This window comes from Phascolarctos cinereus, unplaced genomic scaffold (assembly GCF_003287225.1).
Source record: "Phascolarctos cinereus isolate Bilbo 61053 unplaced genomic scaffold, phaCin_HiC Scaffold_2;HRSCAF=192, whole genome shotgun sequence".
Taxonomy (NCBI): Eukaryota; Metazoa; Chordata; class Mammalia; order Diprotodontia; family Phascolarctidae; genus Phascolarctos; species Phascolarctos cinereus.
In genome coordinates this window covers 329,507,664-329,527,580 of record NW_027555625.1, presented here as the reverse complement: position 1 = coordinate 329,527,580, position 19,917 = coordinate 329,507,664, and the positions used below count along the sequence as shown (strand labels likewise).

General features: G+C 45.3%; 1 protein-coding gene across 1 annotated transcript in view; it reads left to right on the top strand.

The window, feature by feature from the left end:
- FLT4 (fms related receptor tyrosine kinase 4) overlaps positions 1-19,917 on the top strand; it is a 102,374-nt gene that overhangs the window by 55,366 nt on the left and 27,091 nt on the right. The window contains exons 7-14 of the mRNA XM_020998599.2: positions 2,737-2,908; positions 3,885-4,002; positions 10,239-10,393; positions 10,948-11,110; positions 13,483-13,621; positions 16,236-16,344; positions 17,818-18,177; positions 18,978-19,124. Coding sequence (XP_020854258.1) covers positions 2,737-2,908; positions 3,885-4,002; positions 10,239-10,393; positions 10,948-11,110; positions 13,483-13,621; positions 16,236-16,344; positions 17,818-18,177; positions 18,978-19,124 — 1,363 coding nt within the window. The remainder of the gene's footprint in view (positions 1-2,736; positions 2,909-3,884; positions 4,003-10,238; positions 10,394-10,947; positions 11,111-13,482; positions 13,622-16,235; positions 16,345-17,817; positions 18,178-18,977; positions 19,125-19,917) is intronic.

Below are 19,917 nucleotides of genomic sequence, written 5' to 3'. Positions count from 1 at the left end.
CTAAGGCTTAGACCACACTGCCTCCCCACTCTATCACTCTGACTCAACTCTCACTCTCTCTCTCTCTCTCTCTCTCTCTCTCTCTCTCTCTCTCTCTCTCTCTCTCTCTCCATACTCTCCTCTGCCCACTAGAGCCCTCCTTTCAGTATTGTCACTATCTCTGCCTTTGTCTATCTTGTCCATCTCCAAACCCCAAGCCAGTAGCTCCCAGGAAGCCTATAAGGATTGCCTCCTTCAGCTCAGTTCTGTCCAGGACCCCACTCCCTGACTCATTCTCTGGAGTTCCTGGTACTCTCCTGGATTTCTGAGGCCTAGAGCATCTCAGGCTGCAGACATGATGTGAGGACTGAGAGAGTAGAATGTCCTTGAAGGCAAAGACTATTTCAATTTTGTCTTTGCTTCCCTAGCACTGAGCACAGAGGCTAGGCATGATAGGCAATTAGTAAGTGCTAGTAGGTTGATTTCTGGATCTGCAGGCTACTGGCCAAAGGAAACTCTAGAGCACTTCTCACTCCCAGGCCAGTCCCTGTATAACCAATATTCTTCTCTCCTCTAAACCCAGGATATGACTCCCAGCTCTTCTCTCTGTTGCTGATCTTCATCATCCATTACTCCTTCCCAAGCCCCAATCCTCCTAATCTCTCTAGGGGACAGGACATTTCATCCCAGTCCTGCCCTGGCATTCCTCTCCCCTCCTACTCCTCCTTCTCCTTCTCCTATGCCTCCTCTCCTCCTCCCCATCCCTTAAGCAGTAAACAGCCCTAGAGAGGGTTTCTTAGCTTTATGCTGTGGCCAACAAGGTGGAACATCTAGAGAAACTGAAAAACTAAGGAAAGTTACCAAGGCACCAGGGGATGACAATGAATGTTCTCTCTGGAAATGTCAGAGGTGCATAGCTTGATTCCTTGAAGCCCCATCATAACATCTACCCTCCTTCTTTATCCTTATGGACGCCACCAGTTGCTTAGTGCCTTTCAATTCCTCATCATTTCATAAAAACTTTTTATAAATGCCTTATTGAAATTCAAGCATATTATGTTTGTGATATTCCCTTGATCTACCAACCAAATAATTATATCAAAAAAAGAAATGAGGTTCTTCATGAATCTGTTCTTGATGACTCGTACCAATTTTTGATGATTATTTCTTCCCATTCTAAATAATCACAAGTCATGCCCTTAATAATACCAAAACTGTATTTTTAAGACTATGTCCTCTTCACTTTCTAAAATAGATATTTTTATACTTTTAAATTTAAATTTAAATAAATTATATTTATATATTTTTAAAAATTTAAATGTATATGACATGTTCCCCCCACCTCTGATCCTCTCTCCTCCATGATTGTTGATACATCACTTACAGTGGCTTAGCTCTTTCAACACCCTAGGTTATAGTTGGTTCAAGCCTAATGACTTGAACTAATTAAGGATAACTAGAGGCTTTTTTACCATTTCCTCACTTTTCTTGAGATTTGGCTCCCTGTAAACCTTTTGGAAAGTCTATTCTTTCAATTGATAGAATCTGCATGCAGATCAAAGCATATTTTTTTACTTTATTTTTCTTGGAGTTCTTTTGGTCTGTGTTTTCTTTCACAATATGACTAATATGGAAATATATTTTGCATGACTGCACGTGTATAACCTGTGTCAAATTGCTTTTCTTCTCAATGAAGGGGGAGAGGAGGAAGGGAGAGAATTTGGAACTCAAAATTTTAAAAAATTAATGTTAAAAGTTGTTTTTATATGTCATTTGGGAAAAAATGAAATCTTAAATATATTAACAACAACAAAAACGAGTCATATGATAAGTAAAAACAAATCTATTCTTTCCAATCAGAAAATCTTTTTCTTAGTAAAAGAAAAAAAAATCATAATAAATGTTAAGGAGTTCTACCTTCTGGTCATTCATTTTCATTATCTACCCCAGTCAGTAACCATTCTATCTCTTGGTTCTTTCTCTTATTCCCTATATAACAGAAAAAAGAAGTTGTTTTTGTATCCTCAGCTCATTCTGAGCTTTACCACTTTTGAGACTTTTCCTACAGGACCACACCACTCATGTTATTCATTCTCTCATTTTATTCATTCTTGTTCCCATTTCCTATGTTATTTCTTTTTTCTGAGTTGACTTCTGAGATCTTGGTGCAGCCACAATTATATTTTTAAGCAATTTGCTCTTTTTTACTGCACTGAAATCATTTGTGTTAAATTTTATTATCAAAAATTTTCCACACTTCTTGGGCCAACTTCCCTATAGAATTGTAGGCCATTAGAGTCTATGGGAGACTCCCTTGGGAGGAGATGCTGGTGGATCACACAATATAAGGGGCACACCAAGGACTGAATTCAGACTCCTGAGGAAACCCTACATGACCTATTTCTTAGGTATTCCTTCTTCAAAAAAGACAGCTGTCCTAGTCCTTCCCTCATAGCTCTCTCCTGTCCAGTCCAAGGGACCTCCCCACCACCACTCATCTGAGGGCAGTGGGGCTGTGCAACTCTGCAGGAGAGAGTGAGGCTGATGACTCTGCATGGCTCTGCCTCACTTAAATCTATTGCATTTGCAAGTCAAGACATCACCCTCCTGATGTCATTGGTCCTCTTCGAGAACAAAGGACAAACAACAATGAGGGACCGCCTGGTGACCTTCTCCCCTGGGAACAAAACAGGATATCAGAGTTAGGGGAGGGGCAGAGGCAGGGTGCTAACCTCTCCTGTTCCCTCCCACTGGCAGACAGAACGAGCTGGGGCAGTGACACCTGAGCGCCGCTCCCAACAGACGCACACAGAACTATCTAGCATCCTGGTCATCCAGAACGTGACCCAACAAGACCTGGGCCAGTATGTATGTGAAGCCAGCAATGGTGTCCAGAGCTTCAGGCAGAGCACTGAGGTCATCGTGCATGGTACGGCTACAAGCGGGGTCTTGGGGGAGAGGATAGGCCCATGGGAGCAGTATTTGGAAGGGGAGAGAAGGAAGGGAGACCCACAGAGAAGGCTGTCCCTCCGCCTCAGCCCCACCCTAACCCTCCCCCTAGTAAGACCTCAGAGCTGCAGGTATGTGTGCTGCCCATAGCTGTAAAGGCTGCAGATCCCTAACCTGTCCATCAATGTATGCGTTCATTCATTCATTCATTCATTCATTCATTCATTCAACAGAAGCCTTTGTTGAGGCCTCTGTGTGTGTGTGTCTGTGTGTGTGTGTGTGTGTATATATATATATATATACATATATATATATATATATACATATATATATATGAATGTGTATGTATGCATTTATATGTATTCCTACAGACATACACACATATGTATATGTGTGTGTGTGTGTGTATATATCTGTGTTTGTGAATGACATAAAGGAATAGAGTCCCTGCTTGCTGACTCACCTTAGTGACTCTATCCCATGTGCCTTCTCTGTGTTCCAGTTCTGTTGTCTTCTTTGGAGATGGGCTCTGCATCTCTATTCCATGTCTCTTCCTAGTGTCTCCAGTCTATATCCGTTCCCAGGGACTTGGCTTTCAAGTCTACTTTCCCTGTCCAGCATCCCTGCTCTTTGATCCTTCTCTAGGCCAGTGTTTCCATTCTTCATACTTCAGCAAGGTTAAAGAGCTTTTTTCCCTTATAAGGCTGGTAAGGAATTTCATGGTCATTAAAAGCCAATTAACAAACACATATGCACTTATGCAAAGAATTGTGTCAAGTGCTAGAAGCTTAGATAAAATATGTTCCTGCCTTCAAGGGACTTACAGTATAGTGGAGAATAAGACATTTCTTTTTGGAAGAGCTAGCATTTGAGTTGGGCTTTAAAAGAATGAGTAAGAATTCATCTGTGGGCATGATCAAGATATTTGCCTCACTCTTGTTCTCTCCATCTCACAGACAAACCCTTCATTAGTGTGGACTGGCTGAAGGGCCCAGTGATCGAGGCCACAGCAGGAGATGAGCTGGTGAAACTTCCAGTGAAGGTGGCAGCATACCCCCCACCAGAGTTCCAATGGTAACCTCCTTCCTGCCTCCCAAAACACCCTTGGATTCCCCTTGGTGCCTTAGCTCCTTAACCTCAGCCATACTACCCCTCTTTGTGGGAACCTCCAGAGCTCGAAGGGGCAAATTGGAGATCTGAGGAGATCAGAGACAGCACTTCCTCATTGCAAGCCAGGATCAGGCACATAGATAGGAAGTCTTGCCCAGTAGGCATGAGAGTTAATTCTAATTGTACCCCTTTGTGCAACACAGGATGTGGCAGAGCCCAGGAGAGAGTGGATTACTGATATACTAGCCCCCTCATATCCAATCCCGTATCACACCCCAGTCATCTCAAATCCCAGCCTCTCATATCCCCTTTGATGCTTCCTTCGGTAAAATTGGTTAGAGGGGTCAAGCCTGCCCTATGGAAGGTGATAGGGTCCTTCCAAGTACTTTGTCTAAACTTTGGGAAACTGCCTCCAAATGGTCCCTGTTTATTTTAGCAGAGGTCTAAAAGCGAATTTTTCTTCGGGAATAGATAACTGAGAGAAGGTGATATAGCTCATGACTACTTAGCTGTGTTTTTCCCACAAATATGTCTCTATTAGGAAAATAACACTAACTTCTAATTTCTTCTAATAAGCAAAATAACACAATAAGACAAAGTATTAAAAGAAATACAAACACCTAAGTACAAAATCTGTAACCTGATCATTACTAAACTGTTATAAGTTTCACTTATCTAACCACTTACTTTCTTCTGAAGGAAGGCTACCAGGTTTTTCTCCTTCATTGGCTGAATCAGGCTCTTTTCAAAGATCCTGGCCCTCTCTAGTCCATCCTGTGCCTTCCTACCCACTTGACACTTTTCCATTACTTTGTAAACACTATTTTCATATTCTGGCACACACTGAATGTTTACGTAAAAGCCCTTCCGTAGTCATTTTTGTATTCTACAGAGCCTTTAACCATGTTAGGTCTTAATAAACTGCCCATGATATGAACACTTGGCCAAAAAGATGTGTGGGTGTATACAAGATCCAAGTGATGACTAGACATTCTTCGTATATAAAAGACAAACTCATTTTCTTAATTAATTTTCTACTGGGCTATATTATAGCATGTTTACCACTCATATTCTTGTAAAGAAACAAGCCAAATCAGCCGCTGATGCACCATTTCAGTTCAGTAGAATAAGAATTTATTTTGCCACACCTTTCTGAAAAGCCTCTTAAAACTGCTAAATAAATCAGAGTCTCTTTCACTGTCTCCAAAGTCTTCTTGCTATTCTGAGCTTCCAACAATATCTATTATGGTAAAGAGAATGAAACTTGGAGTCAAGAAAACCAAGATTCAAATTCCAGGCTTGACACTTACTAGTTGAATAACTTTGGGCAAGTCACATCAGCTCTCTATGCTTCAATTTTCTCACCAGTAAAATGAGGATTAATACTAATTAGTAAGTAGTCCAGCTTTCCTCCTGTACAGGAATCCCTTCTATAAACTCAACAGATTTTCTATCAAGTGCTTGCTCTATGCAAGGCTCCATGCTAAACTCCAGAAATATGAATATGAAAAAAAATACAATCTCTTCCCTTGAGGAGCTCACAGTCTAACAGAAATTAACCTAATACAACTTATTGACAACAGTTATGGCAGATGATTGGTTGCCTTCTAATTTCATACAACAGAGTGACCACATTTGCTTATGCTTGCATATAAGCTTATTTCAAGGGCTCTATGATCTCACCAATGTAAGTATTCTCTCCATCAGTGCAGATGGAGACCCATCCATACTTGCTCATCTTACATGATTCTTGCTTATGCTCTCCCATAGGTCCTTCACAGAGGATCTATTCGATATGCAGGAGGTCTTCTTCCAGGGCACTGTATATCCCATGGGTTCCATTGCAGCATTCAGTGTGTCCATCTGTGATCCCTCACTCCTACTTCATGGTTGGGTCCCCACTGCCTTTATTGATGATACCTTTCTTTGTCCATAAGCCTTTTACTACATCTTCCATAGGAGGCTTTATTGAAATATGTTGAAGTCCACTTGCATCCACCTTGCATCTCTTGGAGACCATTGATGTTGAAAAGATGGGAGTTTTATGCTGGATTGCAGCTTGGGATAGTTTAAAGCACTGCACAGTTTCCCCAGTGCAATCCAATGGGCTCTCTTTCTCCTATTCCACACTGTGCCCAAATCGTTGGCCTTCTGCAGTGACTACAGATATACTCCCTGATATAGAGATTCAATGGACTGTCCTTCCGTGTGTGTGTCATAGTTTGAATAACAAGCATTTTCATCCATTTGCCTTTTTCCTATAGACCAAGGAGTCTGCAAAGTTGGTCTAGGAGCCAAACCCACCTTTTTGTACACTACCCACCCCCCCCCACCTAAGAATTGTTTTTGTATTAAACTTTGTTTTCAGATGCAAAACCTTCTTAGCTGGGGACCATACAAAAAGAGGCAGAGAGCTGGATTGGGTCCCCAGGCCTAGTTTACTCACCCCTACTATATACTGATTTCTTTTGAGTAATCATGGATTCCATTAAAGAGGCTCTTTCTTTTCATGTTCTGGAGCTTGATGCAATAAACTGCACAATGTCATGTGGAGGACTTCCTCATCTACGGGGAACCTCTCTTCAGCCTGGACCCTGCAAGGAACCTCGTCTGTAACACTGGCAGATATAGCATAATATCTCTTTTTGTACAGCTGTACTTAATAATAATCAGAGGCTCATTGAACAATGTTTTTGTGTTGTTGCATTTATCAGAGAATTGTGTACAGTCCCAAGGTGTGTATGTGCAGAAGAGCATCTTGAAAGGTTGCATTTTGCTCAACCAAATCAAAAAAATTTTGGTAATGTTCTTTGCACCAGTCAACTGCGTGACTGTCAAGGTGTGGTATGCTATGGAACATCCATTCAAGGAAACCTGCTCGTTCCCTTCTTATATTTTCATCAAGGGTACCCTTAATATGTGCATAGATCATTCTTATAAAGATTTTGTAAACATGAGAGAATAGGCATATGGTTTAGCTGTTATTAGCGTCCTCTTGTCCATGACTTTTCCTCTTCCTTTTGAGCACCTCTCCCCTCCTGAGATATTTTGTAAAAACAGTCCCACAATGGTTTTAAGACTGCATTATCCCCAGCAAAGATTCTCTCGGTGTGTACTTACTTAGGCCAGTCCAGCCACTCTTGCCGATTCCGTCTTCCTAAGGGCCATTTCCACTTCCTCGTGTAGCACATTGCATATTGAAATGTCAGGGCCCAAATATGCTGATGCCATTGCCACTGATGATGAAGTGATCACTGCAGCAATGCTGCACTGGATGCACATGGATGCACTATGGCAATTCACTCTTTGTGTTGCTCTCATTTCCACTTTCATCTTTGAATGAATGGCAAGGTAAAATGTCTACAGGAAACTCATTTTTCACACGTTCAAAACATTTTAAAATGAATAATTGACTGATACACTTAAGAAAAAATTGTATTATTTCCTTGGAATGATGCAACTTAGTCCAGGCTTTCTGTATATTTGTTTTTATTTTCCGTTTTTAACTTTTGTTAAATAGGCAATCTTACCTAGAATCTTCCATCATCTTCCTCCATAGTATTGGACTGCACAGACTGCTGAATTTCATATGACTAAACATCAATAAGCAATTATTTCTTTTCTCATAAGATAGAATCAGCTTTTTTTCATGTTGATGTTCTGGATACACTATATCTAGCACCTTTGGGTGCAGCTAGGTGGTGCGATGGATAGAGCACTGGTCTGGAGTCAGGAAGACCTGAATTCAGATCCAGCCTCAGACACTTTCTAGCTGTGTGACTCTGGGCAAGTCACTTAACCCTGTTTGTCTCAGTTTCCTCATCTGTAAAATGATCTGGAGAAGGAAATGGCAAACAGCTTCAGTATCTTTGTTAAAAAAAAAACCCAAATGGGGTCACAAAGAGTCGGACACAACTGAGACGACGGACAACAGCACCTTTGGACTCTCTCCTGGAAAAAAAAAAATTAGTATTTAAGATTTCTGAGTATTCTACAAGCCTTTGGAGTCTTTAGTTTCTCAAATCTGAATCACATTTTCTGACATCCTATGTGCCCATCTTTGCATTGAAATCATTAAATCTCAAACTGTAGGTTGGCCTAATTTGAAGCGTCTTCAGATGATTAATTTCTTCAGAGAATACCCCAGCTTTCTCATCTTTTGCACCAGATATTGATACGTAAGCAGCGATTATCTTCATGACCGACTTTTTCTTATATTCATCATCAGTGTTGTAAGACAAGACCACAAGTGTCCTATGAATGACGTTTACCGACACCATCAATCCCTTTGACTCTTCAGGTAGTCCATGTAAGCCATTATTCCATTTAGCTGCAACTTCCTTGCCTTCGGGTTCATTTACCATGAGAACAACAATAATGACAGTTCAGTTCATCCACTAGAAGGTCAGTGGTGTCTCTTTGGCCACGACAACCCATGAGACACATGGCTTTATTAAAGGTAATTTCTAATGGACAGTCACTGCTGATAATTTCAACCTCCAGGTGCTTTCAGGGCACAGGCTTCATTGCAACTTCCACTTCACCAGAAGAGCCATCCCAGCCTTCACATTTGGCACAGATTTGGCCTTACTCCGTCTGAACTGTGTTATATGCCCCTACTCAAACAATCAGTTGTTGCTCCCCTTTATAGGTTGGCTTCCTCCATTAGAATGTAAGTTATTTGCCTTGCTTGTATCTATATATACAGTGCTTAGCACAGTGGTTGGCATATGGTAAATATTTCATAAATGCTTTATTATCCCCATCAATCAATTAGCGAGCGTTTATTAAGCAACTGCTATGTGCCAGGCACCGTACTTGGTATTGGGAATATAAAGACAAAAATAAAACTATCCTTGCCCTCAAGGAGCTTATTCATTCATTATATGATTCCCTAATCACTTGGGCAACACAGCCACCAGACCCTTTTCCCAGGCTGGCCTCTACCAGGCTCTGAGCACTCTTCTGTGCCCTCATGAAACACAAACATGATGTTTCTTTAGCCTGACAAAGAAATATTCCCACACCACCATCAATGAACAGGTAGCATTTTCCTGAGCAATCAGCAAATAACTCCTTCCTTGCCAGAGAAGAGTTTGTTCTAACAGTATATTCTAGCACCTGCTATGTGCCAGGCACTATGCTAAACATTTTTTCAAATATTATCTCATTTGATGATCAGTATAACCCTGGGAGATAGATACTATTCTTATCCCCATTTTACAAGTGAGGAAACCAAGGCAGACAGATTAAGAGACTTGCTCAAGGGCACACAACTAGAAAGCCTCTGAGGCTAAGTTTGAACTCAGATCATCTTGATTCCAGGACTGTACTCTATCCACTATACAGAGTGGCCTCTGTGAAGGGGACCATCTTTCTTGTTGCTTTTATAGCTCTACTTCTGGTTTAGGCCAATTACACTGGGTTTACTTCTGACTGTATCTTTTGTCCCAATTCTTACCTAGCCTTTAGTCATTGAATGGGTGTTGCCCCAGACAAACTGAGACCTGGGAAAGACCTTAATTTAGATAGGCCTAGATCACCCCTGCATCCTAGGCCATTGCTAGGCCTCTTGACTTTTGTCTTGTCACTGGACTTTGATGACTCTGGAGGAGAGAGTGAGGCTGATGACTTTGTGCAGCTCTGCCTCACTTAAATCCAATTCATTCACAAGTCAAGACATCATCCTCATGATGTCACTGGTCCTCTTTGAGAATGAAGGAGGAACAACATCAACTCTGTCTTGAATACCAAGGCCACCTCTAAGTGCCTAAGGAAATGTGTGTGATGAGGTGTCCCAGAGACCAGAAAATACAATTGGATGATTCAGTGGCAGTATCATATCCTGGTTTAAGAGGATAAGGGAGGTGCATGTGCATATCTGGAGCAACTGGGGTTACTTGGCCACACTTTGATGAGGCTCATCCAAACTCCTTCTGAAAAGCCCTGGCACCAATAATGGTATGATTTTGGCCAATTGACGTTACCTCCTCTCTGGCCTTCATTTATTTGTAAAATGAGGGGGTTAGATTAAATAACCTCTAAGGTCCTTTTCAGCTCTCTATCTGTGATCTTCTGGTTCCCTTCAGCCCAGTCTGGAACCAGGGCCATACTCAACATGACCCCTGCAGGAGCAAGGGTGGGGCAGGGTGAGCCTCTGATACCAGCAGGTGCAGGATTGAGCTCCCCTATGCCTCCAGGTACAAGGATGGGAAGCCTGTCCCGGGGCGCCAGTCTCCGCACTCAGTAGTGATCAAGGAGGTGACAGAACAGAATGCAGGCACCTACACCCTGGCATTGTGGAACAGGCAGGCTGGCCTGAGACGCGAAATCAGCCTGGAGCTGGTAGTGAACGGTATGAGCCAAGGGAGAGGGGCTGGACCAGGCTAGCATGGGGCAAACCAGATGTGGGCAGGGGAGTGGAACTAGTAGAGGCAGAGGAATGGATGGTAGAAAAGGAAATGAGGGACAGGGAGAGGCTGGGATGAGGGCCAGGGCTGCAGGGGAAAATGCCGCCAAGGGGAGGAGAACTAACAAGGCAGTGGAAGGACAGTAGAAGAGGAGCTGAAAAGGAGAAGAATGGGGGTTGGGTGGAGGTAGGGGACATTATTTGATGGGGGAGGAGTGAATGCCCCAAAGGAATGTGGGTGAGAGTTAGAGTCAAATCCACCCTAAACACACATGCACACACACAGATACTCAGGACTGAGTGGCCCCTGAGACGTATCCTGACTAGTTTCTGGGAGTTCCCCTGGCCAGCCAGCCCTCTACACACACACACCTCATGACAGTGGAAGTTATAGTGGAAAAGCTGGAGATGGGCAGAGGAGGGGAGGCTGCACAAGCCAATGGGGTAAGCCTATAGGTGTCCTTAACTCCTGCGTCATCTGTCTGTTCTTTTGTCCGCAGTTCCTCCCCATATCCTTGAGAAGGAGGCATCTTCACCCAGCATATACTCCCGCCACAGCCGCCAGGCCCTCACCTGCACTGTGTATGGGGCACCACCACCTGATGTCATCCAGTGGCAGTGGAGGCCCTGGACCCCCTGCAAGATGTTCTCCAGGCGCAGCCTGTGAGTATCACCTCTCAGGACGGACGTCAGCCATTACCACATTCCTGACCCTGGCCCTGACTCTAATCTGCACCCAGGCCCCAACCTTCATTCTGACCTTTACCCTACCTAACTGTACCTTGTGGTGATCAGAGGAGACTTTGTGGAGGAAGGACCCGAGATGGGCCTTGAAGGGGAGGAGGTCATTTGAGGGAGGGAGTAAGGATATAATCATTAAAGCATGAGCCATGTTCAGAGAACAGTGGGGAGATTGACCAGACTAGAGTGTAAGGTACATAAAATTGAGTAGTGAGAGATAAGGCTGAAGAGGTAGGTTGGGAGGGCCTTAAATGCCAAGCTAAAGAATTTGAACATTGGCAAAAGAGAGACATGGAAACTTTTTTGGAGCATAGGAATAATGTGATCAGAGTACTGAGAGACAAACAGAGACAAGAGAGAAGAAGAGAGATAGAGAGACAGTGAGAGTCAGAGAGACAGAGAGAGAAGACAGAGAAACAGAGAAGAGAGAGAAAAGGGAGAGAAGGGAAGGAAAGAGAAGAGAAAAGAGAAGAGAAGAGAGAAGAGAAAGATAATGTAGACAGTGGGGAGACACGGTGGTGAGTGAGAGACGATCGGGGTCTTGGTCCTTGGTGCTTGTTCAGGGCAGCTGAAGAGGGGAGGCCCAGTGCCTCTGGCAATCTTGACAGTAGGAAACTAAAGGGGTGATGAGTGGCAGCATTGTGTCCAAGGCGGATGAGTCCTGACTCTGGGATGCTCCTGACTGATTTCCTTCCTGTTGTTTATGCTGATCTTCTGACTGAGTCTCTCCCCAACGAGCGCCCCTCTCCTGCTCCCTGCTGTGCCTGATCACCTCCTTGGCTATTGTAGACAAGCCCCTGATTCTCTGACCCCATCCCAGTGTCTGAGCTTCTATCCAAGGGGACAGACCCTGCCCTGCCACTTCCCAGGATATCCCAATTTGAGCCATAGGATAAAAGCTTTAGCATTAGGAGGCATTTTTGAGATAATCTAGTGCCAACTGTCTCATCTTATAGGTAAAGAAATTGAAGTCCACAGAGGTTAGTTGATTTGTTCAGGGTTACTGATATAATAAGTAAAAGATCCAGGATTGGAATCCCAGTCCTCTATCATGCTGTCCTCTGACATCTGCCCTAAATGTTTTGAAAAGGAGGAGGGAGGGTAAGTAGAAGCAGGGCCCAAATTGCCCAGGACTAAGTAAGTCCCTAGTGAGGCCTCAGTGGCCCAGCAATGGGGTTCCTTTCCTCAGCTATGCCCTCCCAAAAGCCCAAGCTCCCACCCACAAGGGCTTCCAAAAGACCCCTCCATTCACAAGCTCCTTCAGAGAGAAAAGGCCTGAAGGCCTCTCAGTCCCTGGCAGCACCTCACCACCACAACCAAACAGCTGTTTGTAGTTCTGTACCTCTGGTCTCCATCACTCCCTCACTTGCATTCAATTCAATTCAATTCAATTATCCTCATTAAAAATAATACCCAGAGCTGAACCAGGCTAAAATGAGAGAAGGAATAAAGCCATCCTTGCTTTGGAGGGGCCCACAGTCTTGGAGAGAAAGGGGTGGAAATGGGAAAAAGAGTGCAGAGATAGAGAAAAAGGCTTGTCTTCAAGGAGGTTGTGGTCCAGGGGAGTCAGAGAATAAGCCAAGGCTTGCGCTCAGGAGACTTACAGTCTGAAGGAGACAGAAGGAACAGGACCAGATTGAGCCTTGAAGGGATAATAGGGTTCACATAGGTAAAGATACGACATTTCAGTCCAGGGAACCACAGAGCAAACATATAGAAGGGGCGATGAGCCTGGTGTGTGTGGGGAGGGGGTGTCAGGGAGCCTGCTATGGAGAGGGACGTCACCAAGTCTGGTATCAGAGAGGAGACATTGAGGTTAGTGTGGAGGAGGGTCAAAGACAGGAGCCTAGCTAAGACTGGTGTGTGTGGGTTAAGTATATTGGGGCCAGACTGTAAAGGATTTTATATACCAAGATTAGGAGTTTAAACTCATTTTGTTAGGTGTGAGCAACTGTCATAGGCTGCAGAGCAGAGGAGTGGGCTAAATTTTTTAGAGTCATCACCTATTGGCTATGCAGAGTGGATTTGCACATCTGTGTTATGGGGAAATGAGTCTGAAGGCACTTAGGACTGATTGCCCAAATATGGGAAACCTTACCATGAGAATAAAGGGAAATCAGTCTCCTCTCCCTCTCTCTGCCCCTCTTACCACCCATGTCAAGACCACCAGACATGTCCTGGGTTCTGGCCTTCAAGGAAGAGAGAGGGGAGCCACCTGGCACTTTTCTCCTCTCCTGAGAGGGGTAGGACACCCCCAAACACTGATTTCCCCCTACTTTCTTGTGGATGCACAGGAGGCAGCTAGCAGGAGGGCGGCATCAGCGGGACCGAATGCCCCAGTGTGTGGACTGGAGGGAAGTCTCAGCCCAGGATGCTGTGAACCCCATCGAGAGCCTGGACACCTGGACTGAATCTGTGGAAGGCAAAAACAAGGTGAGGGCCAGGCCTAGGACAGAATCAATTAACAAGCATTTATTAAGCACCTGCTATGTGCCAGGATGGGGCTGGAGATACAAAGCCAAGAGTAAAGGCAGAGTAACCCCCCTGAGGCACTGCCCAGACTGTCAGCTGACAAGAATGAAGGAGGCCAGAAGGAAAGACCCCTGGCACTAGGCTGCTCTGTCCAGTGCTTAGCTGGGTACCATGGCAACCTTGAGGTCCTGAGGGAGGGAAGTAAAGACAGGAGGGAGCACTCAGCCCCACAGCTCACCATCACCACCACCAGCCTGCCTCAGAGTCCAAAGACCTGGGTTCCATGGTCATTCCTACCAAAAACTAGGATCTTTGTAAAAGTCAAACACCTCATATTCCCCCCTATTCAAAGTGACAATAATAAAATAATAATTCATTTTTATGTAATGTTTTATGATTTTCGTCAGAAAAGTCCTTTGAGGTAGGTTGGTAGTCATAAAGCTAGAAGGCATCTTAGGGGTCAATAAGTTCAACTCCTTTATTTTACAGATAAAGAAACTGAGGCCCAGAGTGTTAAGTGACTTGCCCAGAGTCACACAGCTAGTAAATGTCTAAGGTAGAATTTAAACTTGATTCCAAGTCAGGAATGTGTGTGTGTGTTTCCAGGCCCTCTGCTTTTTATCTGCTTTAATACCCAACCACATACACCTCTATCTCAGGGTAAATGGTTCTTCCTAGGAGGAAATTCAAAGAAATTATTGTCTCATTCCCTCTCATCCCCTGCTTCTGTGTACATGTACATGTTGCTATGTGCTACACTGGAGAGCAGCCTACTTCTGACCTTGGGGATGGAGCCCTCAGCAGGGAGACGATGCCCTGACTCCCTGCCCAGTGGCCAGACTCAGGCCTCACTGATCGCCTGATCTATACTTACAAGACTTTGGGATTTTAAGTTAGAAGAGAGTTAGGGGTCATCTAGTCCAAGCCCCTCATTATGCAGATGGGGAAACTGAGGTTTATGTGACTTGTTCAAAGTCATATAGGGAGTAAGCAGCAGAGCTGTGATGCAAACCCAGGCCCTTTGAATCCAGGTCTGAGGCTTTCGCCACTTCATCTCAAAGCATCTTCTGCTCTCTCCCAGGTCCATCTTCCTAGGATGAGGGAAGAATGTTAAACATTGACAACTTCCAACCATAAATCATCCATGTATTTGAGGGAGGACCCAGGAGTTGCTGCTAAGACAAGCAAGGGGTGATATGCCTGGGTTGTGCCTACTGCTTGAGGCCAACACCCTGTTTTCTGCCCTCAACGGTAGCTGAAGAGGATGGCTCCCCCATTCCATCCCTCTCGTCTGCCTGCTCTGTCTGCCCCAAAGGGGGCTTGTGCCCAGAGAACAGCACACGGGGAGGAGGGAATGGAGGCCCAGAACAACAAAGGGCTCCCATTTCCTCAAGTCACTTCCTGTTTTCATACACACCTCCAAAGATGCTTCCTGTTCAAAGGCCCATCGGGAAGTGGCCTCAGGGCCAGGAGGGGGAGGAAAGGGAAGGGATGGAACCTGCAAAGAGAGAGCGCCCACTGCTCTGGCCACGGGGCAGGCAGAGAACTGCAGCAGCCCGTAGCTGGGTCCCAATGCCTCGGGTGGCATCCCTCTCTCCTTCCATCCCGGCATCTTTGTTCACTGTATTTTCTCACCTTTACTTCCCCTAAACCTCGCATCCTATTTCCCATCAAGACTAAAGCATGTCAGGGAAATCTAATCCTGCAAGAGACCTAGGCAAGGATCTAGTCGGCCAGTCCACGAGCATTTATTAAACATTAACTACATGACAGTAGTAAATGGGGCAGCTAGGTGGCAAAGTGGATAGAATGCCAGGCCTGGAATCAGGAAGACTCATCTTCCTGAGTTCAAATCTGGCCTCAGACGCTGACTAGCTGTGTGACCCTGGGCAAGTCACTCTAACCTCCATTGCCTCCATTTTCTTATCTCTAAAGTAGGGATAAGAAAGGTGCTTCCCTTGAAGGGTAGTTGTAAAGATAGATTGGACAAATGTAAAGTGCTTTGTAAACTTTAAAGCCCTATATAAAGCTAACTATTGTTATGATATTAATGGAATGAAATGCCACTAAAAATGACAAAAGGGATGGTTTTTGTAAAAAAAAAAAAAGACAAAAGGAAACATCATTAAAATGACAAAAGAGAAACCTAGGAAGATTTGAATTTATGAACTAAAGAGTGAAGTGATCAGAACCAGGAGAACAATTTATGTAATTAAAATAACATGGTAAAGGCGAACTACTTTGAAAGACTTAAGAACTCAGGTCAACCCAATGCACGGTTAGGAAGTGTCTGAGGCTGGATTTAAACTCACATCTTCCTGACTATCCCCTTTGCTACCTGGTTGCTCCTAGTTTCTTTAAGAAAATAAAGCAGGTGGGTGTTGTCCCAGGAGGAGAAGGGCTGGAGGCTGGGACTCCTGGGAAATGTTTCCTACTAGCCCTCTATGTTACCCTACAGCCTCAGTTACTCCATGCCCCCAGGCTATTTCTCCATCACTCAAGTAGGCACCAGCCTAGGGGAAGGGGCCATTGGTTGGGAAAAGAAATCTCAGTAGTCTGTCCTCTCCCACTCCAGACTGTGAGCAAGCTGGTGATCCAGGAGGCCAACGTCTCTGTCATGTACAAGTGTGTCACCTTCAACAAAGTGGGGCAGGATGAACGCCTCATCTACTTCTACGTAACTAGTGAGTAAGGTGGGGAGCGCATTCCAGAAATGGGGGACCCCCTGTGCAAAGGCATACAAGGAGATGGAAGGTTGGAAAGGGGTCAATCTCACTGAAATGAATGTACGTGAAGGGAAGTTAAATAAGATCACTGGGAAGGGTTTGAAAGCCAGGCTGAGGACTTTGTATTTTATCGGTGAAGCTGCTGGGAGACATTAATTTTTCAGTGGGCAAGTGACATGGTCAGATCTCCGTTTTAGAATTGTCAGTTTGGCAGCTGCGTGGTAGATGATTTGGAGAGGCGAGAGACAAGCAGCAAGGAGGCCAAGTGGGAGATCATTGCAGTAATCTAGGCAAGGGAGGATGAGGGTCTGTAGAGGCTGGGTGAGTGGGGAGAAGGGGATGGACTCATGAGCTGTTGTGGAGACAGAATCAACAAGCTGGAAGTGGATGGGAGAGGGGCAGGATAAGGGAGACAGAAGAGTCAGGGTTGACTCTAAGCTTGAAAACCTGGTGGAAGGTTGGTAAAGCCCTCAACCAAAATTGGGAAGTTTGGAAGAGAGGTTGGATTTGAGGGAAAATATAAGACATGTTTAGTTGAGATGCCTGCAGGACATTCAAGAGTAATGTCAGAAGGCAGATGGTGATGTTGAATTTATAGCAAGAGTGCATGACTAAGACTTAGAAGGCCCAGGCTCTGGTCCCTGTTCAGTTACTACCCATCTATGTGACCTTGAGCAAATTAGTTCTCCTCTTCTGCAAAGTGGGGGGGGGGGCAGAGATAAACTACCTGAAAGGTGTCAGACTCAAGGCCTCTGTCCACAGGCAGCCCCCAAAACTCCCCAGTAAGGCCCAAACCAGATTAAAATGTAACTGGGGAATGTTTAACAAAATAAATACAAATACAACATTGGTAATGTTAATTTGTGCTTTTCTAAGTCAGTATGCTGCTTACAGGGCTCTGTTTCTATTTGAGTTTGATAGCACTGGACTAAATTGTTTCCAAAACCCTGTCTAATTCTATGAGGATGCTTAAATCAGTGAGACCTGAGGGCAGAGATGAAGATAGGAGGGTGAATGAGATTGCCAAAGAAAAAAAGAGACAAAAGGAGAGGGAGAGGGAGAGGGAGGGAGAGAGAGAGAGAGAGAGAGAGAGAGAGAGAGAGAGAGAGAGAGAGAGAGAGAGAGAGAGAGAGAGAGAGAGAGAGAAAGGCTGTGGCTAGGACTTTAGGAGAGCCCTGTATTTAGATTATGGAAGGAGTTTTTTTTAAAAAAAAGCCAGCGTCAGCAGGGGAGTAATCAGAGAGCAATGTCGTGAAAGCCAAGGGAGAAGAGGGCATCATGAAGAAGAGGATGGTCAATAATGTCGAATGGCACAGAGAGGTCAAGGAGGATAAGGACTAAGAAAAGGTCCTTGGGTTTTGTAATCCAGGCAGACAAGGCCTCAGGGCAGTGGTGGGGATGGCAGCCCCCCTGACATATTCTTTCCTGCAGCTATCCCCGATGGCTTCACAATTGAGTCAGAGCCCTCTGAGGAGCCTGTGGAAGGCCAGGACCTGACCCTCAGCTGCAAGGCGGACAACTACACTTACGAGAATCTTCAGTGGTACCGCCTGAACCTGTCCACACTGCATGACGCTCAGGGAAACCCACTCCTGCTTGACTGCAAGAATGTGCACCTGTACGCCACGCGGCTGGAGGGCCAACTGAGCTCCACACCAGGTTCCCGCCATGCCACCCTGCGCCTGGCCCTGCCCCGCATTGCCCCTGATGAGGAAGGCGATTATGTGTGTGAAGTGCAAGACCGGCGTAGCCACGAGAAACACTGCCACAAGAAATACATCTCTGTGCAGGGTGAGGAGCCCCCAAGGGCAGCTGGGGCCAGAGGTCAGGGAGAGGAAGAGGGATACAGAGTCCAGACCAAGGAAGGCAGCAGAATAGACGGAGTGAGGGCTGTGGGCTTAATCCACAGGAGGGTGGGCTACGAGGAGAGAGCTAGAGCCTCACAGAACTCTCTGTGGGGTCCATTTCACGGGCCTGGGAACATTCCCTCTCTCCACCTACAACACCCACAAATTCAAAAGGCATTTAATTAAATTCAAATCAGAAAGTATTTTATAATAGCTAATAATGATAGTGGGGCAGCTAGGTGGCACAGAGGATAGAGCACCAGGCCTGCAGTCAGGAAGACCTGAGTTCAAGTCTGGCCTTAGACACTTACTAGCTATGTGACCCTGTGCAAGTCACTTAACCCCTATTTGCCTCAGTTCCTCATCTGTAGTATGGACACAGGAAAAGGAAATGGCAAACCATTCCAATATCTTTGCCAAGAAAACCCCATGGACATCGTCCATGGGGACACGCAAAATTGGACACAACGTCAACAACAGGCCCCTGTCCTCAGGGAGCTTATGTTATAATGGAAGGAAAAAACACCCCCCACACACACACACACATACATACAGCTCTGCTGTCACTTTCTTTTCTCTCTGCCCACCCCCCAATCAAACCACTTCACCAGGAGAAAAAGGCAGGATTCTCTTCTTTGTCGCCTGTTGTCCCAGCTCAACATCACTCCCTCCCTGCTACCTTCTCAGGCTTTTAGCTGTGGGGATATCCCCTGCAGCTAACCCCACACATTGCCCTTCCCCCAGCTCTGGAGGTGCCCCAGCTCACACAGAACTTGACTGACCTTTCGGTGAACGTCAGTGACTCCATCGAGATGCGATGTCGGGTGGCCGGGGCCCATGTGCCAGACATCGTCTGGTACAAAGATGAGAGGCTGCTGGAAGAGGAATCAGGTACGGAGGGGCCCTAGGAGTCGGGGGGGGGGACCCTGGGAAGATGCAAAGGAAAGTCCCAGATGGGGGATTATGATCCACAGCAACCCCCTTCTAGGTTCTCATCCCTCTGTTTGTTTCCTTGTTTCCTCATTGTTTCTGACTCTGGGAGGGTTGGCTTCTGTCTCATGGCCTCTTTCCTAAAGGTATTCACGCCTACTGCCCATTGAACCCAGATTTGGATGAGAGACAATCCCTTTTCCCCTTGGTTTAGTTTGGACAAGTTTGGACTCTTTCAAAGGGAACTTTACTGAGAAACTGAGGGAAAAGAAGCAAATTCAAGAATTGTGTTACAAAAGATTCTCTATGGAGCAGCTGGCCCAGGCCCTATCACTGGACACACAGGCTCACTAGGGCAAGACAATCCTGCCCCGAAAGCCCCTCCGTATATTCCCTCACTTGGTTTCCTCCCTAAAGGAAGAGGTTCATTTGCCCCCTTCCTTAGTTAGATCGGATGTTTGGTGTGGTTTTTTTTTTTTCATTAGAGGGCAAACCCAGGGGAGAAACCTCAGCAAAGAGCATCCTTCAAGCCTAAAAGTACCTCCTTCATCCCCAGGGAAGGCTAGGGACAACTTCTCCCAGAAGCTGTCCATCGATAAGGTTGAATTTAGGGAGAAATTGTTGTCACTTGGGTTGAAAAAAGGGATACTTCAAAGGATATCTCTGTCCCTTACACTCAGCTAAACCAAACGTGTGGTTTCTTTTGGCTTGAAAACATTTAATTCCATGTGGTGAGTGGGCCAGAACAGAGACC